The 8,437-nt window shown below is 35.4% G+C and overlaps 1 protein-coding gene across 1 annotated transcript; it reads left to right on the forward strand.

The window, feature by feature from the left end:
• Positions 1–3,028: 3,028 nt before the first annotated feature.
• Positions 3,029–5,856, forward strand: LOC139863103 (uncharacterized). The gene is made up of 9 exons (XM_071851747.1): positions 3,029–3,093; positions 3,624–3,754; positions 4,091–4,177; positions 4,253–4,339; positions 4,474–4,542; positions 4,635–4,715; positions 4,942–5,013; positions 5,201–5,293; positions 5,615–5,856. The coding sequence occupies exons 2-9, from the start codon at positions 3,634–3,636 to the stop codon at positions 5,641–5,643; spliced, it is 639 nt and encodes a 212-aa protein (XP_071707848.1). The 5' UTR covers positions 3,029–3,093; positions 3,624–3,633; the 3' UTR covers positions 5,644–5,856.
• Positions 5,857–8,437: the final 2,581 nt, after the last annotated feature.

Here is an 8,437-nt window from a genome sequence, read left to right on the forward strand (position 1 = left end):
TAGGATGGGTGCTGGTATGATTACGTGAATTTGCCGTTCGTCGGATTCACATAATGAGATGTGGGTGTGGTTAAGTGAATAGGCCTTTCTTCGGATTCACATACCGTCTTTCGTCGAGACCAAACAGTGATAGTGACTAGACCGTTCGTGGATTCACTATGTTTCGTTTGTCGACAAAGATTGAGGATGGTGGTTGTGGCCAATTGTCGGTCCACTTAACATCGTGTGTTGATGGCCGTCCTAGGGATATAATATTTAGGACCATTCATGGGATTCACTATAGTGACGTTCCTCGGCCGTCCACCGAAGATTATGGTTAACCATAAGATTCGTGTTGTATATTGTTATTGTTGTAGATAGTACGTGCAGATGCTAAGGTGATACTTGCTATTTGTATTTATCGTAGCTTACATGATCATATGCGGGTCGCTGTATGCGATTTATATGTGGTAGTCAATTTCATGTGTATGTATGTATATAATCGTTACATTCACTAAGCATTAGCTTACCCACTCGTTGTTTACCATTTTATAGTTATTGTTTTGATGATGCGAAGATATCTAGTTATTGGACTAGACGCTTAGGAGTTGCTTGAGCTCACGGCGGGCATGTTTATGGATATTTGGATTCGGGTTAGGATAGATAAATCCCCAAAATCATGCTTTTGGAGTCAGGTTGGGTTATTGTGTCATAAACCATTGATTTGGTTATTTGGGTCAACATTACCATTAGTTTGTGTAACGGGTCGTCAATGACCCAAGAGGCGTCTAATCTTGGTTATGTACTTTTGAAACTATATTTTAATGAATGTTGAAATTTAAACATGCTTTGTGTTGATATGAATGTTTTTGTAAAGATTGGTGTTGAATGTGTATTTGAAAATGGGTTAAATGGGTTTTCAAGGCTGAAACCAAAGTTTTAGCACATAGTGCGCCGCACCTGAAAGGAATGTGCCGCACCATACTGTGGAAAAAGCTACTGATTTTGAAATGTCAAAACTCAACTTTATGGTGCGCCACCATGGGCACCTGGTGTGCCGCACCCGATGTTGTTTTTTTTATTAAAAAAATGTGGTATTTTTTCAAATAACGTGTTGAGGTCGCTTCAGGGCAGCCCGCTGTAAAGGGAAGAAAAGCGAGTTTCTTTTCTTTTCCAACATATAACAACTATACTAAGACTAAACAACGTCAATGATGATATACATACTTCCGCATTAGTCGCTCATGAGTATCACGTGTTTGCACACGCTTACTAATTAAGTCCCGCGCTAACCTTGGGGTACGCCAGACGGGGGTGCGCCTAATCGGGGTGCGCACAAAAGGGGTTCGCACAGACGGGGTGCGTACAGAGGGGTGCACACGTTTTACTTAGTGTACAAGAAACAATCTTATCTATATTTAACTTACGATCTTATCCTTAAATATCTAGGTCTAGGGTTTTAGTATAAATATAAACCCTAACCTCATTCATTCAACACATCATAATGATCTAACAATCACATCCGGTATACCACGTGTTTATTTTACTTAATTGCTCGGTGATCACGCATCACACACCAAGTTATACGCATCATGCGTGGTGCATGATGCGTGATCAGAAAACATTATTGCAAATTTGAAATTTCAAAGGCGTATTGTTTGCATTGTTACATTTTATTATAAGACCATCATTAACGGGGCAGCACCCCACATCTCTGACGCCCCTAATATCTATGTGGCATCTCACTTGGCACATATCTTAAGCCCCTAATGCCTGTAACGGGGCGTCACCTGTGACGCTTTCGGGGCGTCAGTCGCCAATCCGACGAAAAAAAGGTAAGAGTCAGAATTTTTTGGACCAATCGAATTTCATCATTAATTTTTATATATTATTAATTAATATACTTTATACCCAACTACCAGGGCCGGACTTTGGGCGGGGCTGAAGGTGCAACCGCACCTGGGCAACACAATCCAAAGGACATCATAGTATTGGTCCAGTTTCATATATAATAGGTTCATTAAGCCCAACATTTTAGTCCATATAAATAATAAATTGTTTTACACAAACTAAAAAAAGAGCCCACTATCATTGGAGTAAAATTAAATACAGAGTAAAATTGATTTGTCATATCATTGGGGCATCTAAACGTCCTCTACTCCTCCGTCTCCTCATCAATTCGACGATTCCTAAATACCAAATCAAGATAATCAATTTCTTTTTATCTATTATATACAATATTATAAATAATCTCCATGACTATACCATAATTTTATATATAAATTCAGTTTTTCTTCAATTTGTCGTGAATGTCACTTGAGATTATAGAGTTTACAAAGAAGATGGATATTTTTCCAAATGTTTTAGTTGCATACAATATCTGCTAACTGTCCCTGTCACTGTAGCATCTGCAAAATTAAGTTTTTCAAAATTGAAATTGTTGAAGAATTATTTACGAAGTACAATGAGTGGAGAACGGTTAAACGAGTTAGCAATTATAATTGAAAATAGATTTCTATCAAAAATAGATTATGATAAATTGATTGAAGTTTTTACATCAAAAAATGCACGTAGATATCATTTTAGGGGATTTGTAGTTCCGAACATGTGTATTTGAATTGTATATGTTAAATAAAAATCGGTGTGAGGGATGAGCCGTCTAGCTTCGCTTGATTAGGTTCCAAACCCCTAAATATTTGTGTTGTTCTATTAATATATTTTGAGGGGGGCAGAGGCATATTATTGAGATATTTGCACTGGGCATCTAAATTTTCAGAACCGGCCTTGCCAACTACCAATATTATTTTATCACATTATCCATCACAAATTTAACACTCAAATTTAACATTACCCACTAAAAAAAACTTCATTTTTTGAACTTGTCACATCATCAGAAAATAATCATCTGTCTTTGATGTCACATAACCATCCAACGAATTTGTGGGCCATTTGGAATTTAATTGCGCTATAGTTGGGCCACGTGAATATCCCTTTTATCTAAAAATAAAATAAAATATCGCCCTAGTACAAATACAAATAAATAAATAAAGAACCGGCACTTTTTGTTCGTCTATCTCAGTCTACAATCTTACTTCTGCAAAGCAAATTATACAGGTATTTTTTTATTTCTTCTTTCATTAAAATTCAATTCAGTATCTATACCATTTATTTCTGTTGAATATTTCATCATGTTTATTGGATTTAGGGTTTGGTCATGAAATTTACTGATTAATTGTTGTACATAAATCATATTTCGTTACCAAGTTTTTTTTTTAGTATATTTGAGATAGATAAGCCTAATATTTTGCTTATCCATAATGTAAAACTTTTGGATTGAACATGAGTAGTAGGCTATACCGAGAGGAGCTAGGATGAATTTAGTTGGTAATCTGTTTATGTTTTAGTTTTTTTTCGCTGTTGTTGTTCGATTAAGAAGTAGTTATGATTGTAGTTAAGAATAAGTTACAAATTTCAGTGTTATATAACTTTTGACTTATTTGAATTAAGCGGCAAATAAATTAAGTTTAAATTATAGATTATTAGTTTATTAATTACTTTCCCACAGTGACCTGATAAGTATAGTTGGTGTTGCTCTATGTAATAATCGTCACCAAACATATTCACCCGTTGTTTGATCAATTCAGAAACAAAAGGATGGAAAATAGTACGGGTATCACACGAGTAGTGCAACCGCCACGTGGTCCTTGCCCGCCTCTTCATAAAAACGTGATCAAACCGAAGCCTATCACCGAAGATCCAGAAATCGAAATATTGCGTAATTATCACTTTTAATTTTCCATTATTTGATATTAAGTTTTTTTAGACCACCATGTTATGTTAGTAGTCACTGACGGGTCCGAACGCAATGTGGGAGACCATCCACCCGTTTATATCCAAAACACCAGAGGAAACTATCAACCCGAACCCGAAACACGGGATTCTGAGTACCCCATACCACTCAGCCAAAGGCTAGGTGGTATAATTTGATATTATGTAATAACTAAAATTTGAATCAATTTATTATAATGCATCAGTTTACTACTAGATCATTATAATAATTATTATTGGTATATCTATAATTAAAATTATTATTATTATTATGTTGGTTTAGGTCGAGCAGCTTGGTTCGAAAGAACAGGTCCGGTTACTTCGAACTTTTGTCCGGGAAGTATAAGAGATACATCAGAAGCAGCTTGTGGTAAGCAAACTAAATCCCTGATCTTAACCACTGGTTGTAATTCATAGGCTGAAAAAACTAACTATGGTTAATTAGCTACCAAGCATGAAGCCAGTGTGTATAAGAAACTAGCCAATGCCAACCCACGTCAGACAGTGTTCAAAGTTTTGAATCCCGCAACTGGTGAGTGCTGCTTGTGGTTATCGTGTAACCGTTGTACTTTGAATTTTTGTAAATTTTTTATCACGGCTCAAATCGTATATAATCTGAAATTACATTTGGTTCATGATGATATTATTGTTTTGGTTATTTAATAGGTAAACCTGATGAAGCGTTTACCGCATGTGTGCTCAAGCGCTACCGTGAAGATAAACTTTACTTAAGATGTAACTTAGCTCAAATCAATTTATTTATACATATCAGTATATTACATTTGACTTATTATGGTATTATTTTTTTTTTTTTTTTGGTATTTTAGATGACGCACAAGTAACATCTGTGCTCAAGCGTTACCGTAAGGAAATAGGTGAATCAAGTGAAACTATGGTCACATCTTATGGTATACAAACAATTTCAGTTTTATTGTGTTTAGTTTACCTGTTTAAGTATCACTAATTGAGCATTGTCAAGATATTCATAAAACTCAGTTTTAATATTTATCAATTTAAATTTGACTTTCGAACAATTGGTCAAACTCAATTTCAAGCTGAGTTATATAAATGGCTAACATATGAAGAAATTGTTATATAAATGGCTAACATATGAAAATAATGTCATATTTCAAGCTGATGCGTACATGAAGCTAGTCAGTGCGGACCCACGTGAGACGTTGTTCAGGGTTTTGAACCCTAGGACTGGTGAGTGCTGCTTCTGGTTCTCGTGTAACAGTTAAACGTTGTATTTTTTGATATTTTAATTTTTATTTATAATATATAATAAAGTGGTTAGTTATAGTCTTATAGACATAACTTCACTGCTCAAATTGTAAATAATCTGCAATTACTTTTGGCTCATGATGGAATTATTGTTATGGGTATTTAATAGGCCTACCAGATGAAGTGTTAAAGGCATGTGTGTTCAAGCGCTACCGTAAGGATCAAAGCGATTCAAGTGTGACTGTTGTGCCACAACCTTCTGGTAATATTTAATCTGCTCTTACATTGTGATTGGCTAGTTTTCGTAGTCATTATCTTGCTTTGTATGTTTTTTTGTGGTTAAAAGATGTAACTGAGCTCGATGCCTCGAATCAACATATTCTTACATTTCGCAGTTGCCTTAGGGGGGCCGTTTGTCACATTATTAATATCTGTTTGTTTTACGTGATCTGACTAGCAAAAAAAAAATAAATAATCTTAGTCTTTGATGGCTCAATAATAAAGTCTTTTTAGTAGTTAGTCGTTAAGTCAGAAATAAATGGGCATTGTTAATTGCTATGATATTAATATTTTTGTGTTGCAGATGAAGTGCTAGCAGCAACCTGTGCTTAAGCGCCACGAGTCAGGCGAAACGGTGGTTGATGCTTCTGGTGACACTTAAATCCACTCTTATAGTGTCTGGTTAAATGTTAAATCCACTTTTGTTTTGGGTTCAAACTTGATTTTTTATTTTGCCAAAACATGCAGATTGTAACTTATTGTTTAGTGCCTGGGTTTAACCTTTCAGTTACTATTATTTATGCTAATCAAGATAGTTTTAAGCAACCACTTGCTTGTTGCCGTTACTGTGACTGTGGTTGTTGTATGGCCTGGTTTCACGCCGGCTGACGGTTGTGCTTGTTTTGGTGGCCACCATCTTAATGTCTCTTCCATGATGAAGCTTCCATCCCTGGATCTCGCCGGATTAGGTTTATTTTATGCCTTTTTGCTCAGGTTCAGGCGGCGAGTACTTTCCCCGTACTTTGCTTGTTGTTGTTGATCGGGGGTGGAGTTTTTCGGTATGGGTTCTTTATTTGGTGGCAATCATGGTTTGGGGGTCGTTGTTTTTGTTCTTTTCCGGCCGCCTGATGTATTACTAGGGTGTTTGCCGGGTTCTTTTTGGATCGCCTTTCCGGTCTTGCTTCCTTGCGACGTTCTCTTGCTTTGGAGCTTGGCCGTGACGTGTTGACTTTTAGGCCCGTAGGAATGGTTTAATATAGCAGTTCGGAATCATCGCTGTTGAATCTCCGTGGACACGAGAGGGATTAGTTTTTTTTTTGTTTTTTTTCAATTTTATGGATCTGAATTCATGACCTCCACTTTAGAAGGGTTGGCCCTTACCACTTCACCACCCCCATGGTTAGTCAAATGATTTTTCACTCTGTTAGTGAGTCGTCTTGTTTAGGATGTTTTTTTTTTTTTTTTTTTTTTAATATGGCTCATTTGTTGGTTTGCTACAATATCATTTGTGGCTATTGATCTTGGGATCTATTTTAATGTTATAAAGTTTTTTCGCTAAAAACAAATCAAAAGTAAAAAAAATGCTGTACTAAAGGCCTTGTAGCTCAGCTATTCGAGGAGACTTTCAACTAAAGAGGTTGGGCGTTCAATCTCCGTCATAGGGATGAGATCGGTTCCGGAACCGTACCGAACCGTACAGGTACCGGTTAGTACCGATACCGAAAATGGGTAATATGGAAAACCGAAATCGTACCAAAATTTCAATACGGTACCGGTTTCGGTACCGGTACGGGATCGATATTTTTCGGTATTTTACCCACCTTGTACCGCAATTTTTTGAAAATGGTGTAGATAATACGAGTGACGTGGTATGATGTATGTGCATATACATTTTTTTTCAATTACATATAGTGTAGATTATTCGTTCAAGAACAATGATATATAAATAAGATGAAGATAAACAAATATAAGATAAAAATTAAAATTTGCTAAAACAAAATTGCATACATGTATTGTCTATAAAATAATTGAAAAAATTCATGTAAAATTTGTCTAAATAAAGTTTAAGAAAAAAAAAAATCAACTAAGCTTCGGAGCCTCAGAGATCGCATTCTCTTTTCCTTTTTTGTTTTGTTTCTTGATCCCCTCTTCCATCTCCATATAATAAAAGACACAAATTTTGTTAAATTATAATATGAACAATCTTATTTATAATATGAACATCATTAACCTGTAGCCCTATTAATGTGTTATGTATTTCTCAACTATATATGGCGTCTATCTGTTTATTCACAGGCTCCATTATTCACTAACAACCTCACCTTAAAATTGTAGCTGTCAAGTATAAAAATAATTTGATTTATACAAATACGTTAAATATGATGCCATGGTTTAATGATGAAAATATGAGAGCTTAGATCACTGTGACGCGTCAGTTCAGTGTTAGTTCAGTGTCTTGCTGATGACTGGACGATGACTGGACTGACACTGAAAACTGACATTGGTGAAAAAACAGGGGAATTGGGAAGATGTTGAAACGACCCGTCCATATTACTATAAACGCAGTACGTTCTCATTGGTCCCATAGCGAGGTATTTGACCTTTATATGATATGTTTTAGAAAATATTGCATTCGTTTCATAAAAAGCACATCATTATTATACATAATGCATGTTTTAAACAAGTGGGCGATTATTTAAGAAATAATCCCCAAAATACATCGGTTTCCAAATACTACACACGTGATGTAACAGTCGAATATAATACATGACAAAGGTTTTATTGAATGCAACACTTTATTTAAATAAAAGTATGAGACCCCATGCACAGTTTGCTCAGATAATGCAACAGCGGAAGACTTTCTTAAGGACCTGAGAATAAACATGCGTAAACAGTCAACACAAAGGTTGGTGAGATATATAGGTTTATCATCGATATAAATATAGACCACAAGATTTCATAGTTATAAATATATGTACACTCGCAAGTGTATAAAAGTATTCTATAAGTTGTTGAGCGCTTCGGTAACCATACTTAACAATTAATGTGGCATATTCCCTTTATTATGAAATCTCCCTACACTGTACCAAGTGTAGTAAAAACGAAGTACTATGCAACCGTTTACGATACTAGAGCGACTAGCCCGGTTGGGGTTGTCAAACCCGATAGATCTATCAATAGGATTCGCGTATACATGTTCTTACAACATGTAAATATTAGTTACCAAGCTATTAGGGAATATATGCAAAGTGGTATAACTCAATGTAGAATATATTTTAAGTACTTGTGTCCATGGCGTAAAACATAAAATGCATGTATTCTCATCCCAAAATATTTTTAGAGTTTAAAAATGGAACTATATACTCACAGTAGTAAAAGTATATTAATAATAAGTTTTCAACTTATT

Source organism: Rutidosis leptorrhynchoides, chromosome 8 (assembly GCF_046630445.1).
Source record: "Rutidosis leptorrhynchoides isolate AG116_Rl617_1_P2 chromosome 8, CSIRO_AGI_Rlap_v1, whole genome shotgun sequence".
Classification (NCBI taxonomy): domain Eukaryota; kingdom Viridiplantae; phylum Streptophyta; class Magnoliopsida; order Asterales; family Asteraceae; genus Rutidosis; species Rutidosis leptorrhynchoides.

Coding starts and splice junctions, on each gene's coding strand:
- LOC139863103 (XM_071851747.1), top strand. CDS start 3,634: ATGGAAAATAGTACGGGTATCACACGAGTAGTGCAACCGCCACGTGGT. Junction 3,755..4,090: donor TCCAGAAATCGAAATATTGC/GTAATTATCACT, acceptor ATGTTGGTTTAG/GTCGAGCAGCTTGGTTCGAA. Junction 4,716..4,941: donor AACTATGGTCACATCTTATG/GTATACAAACAA, acceptor TCATATTTCAAG/CTGATGCGTACATGAAGCTA.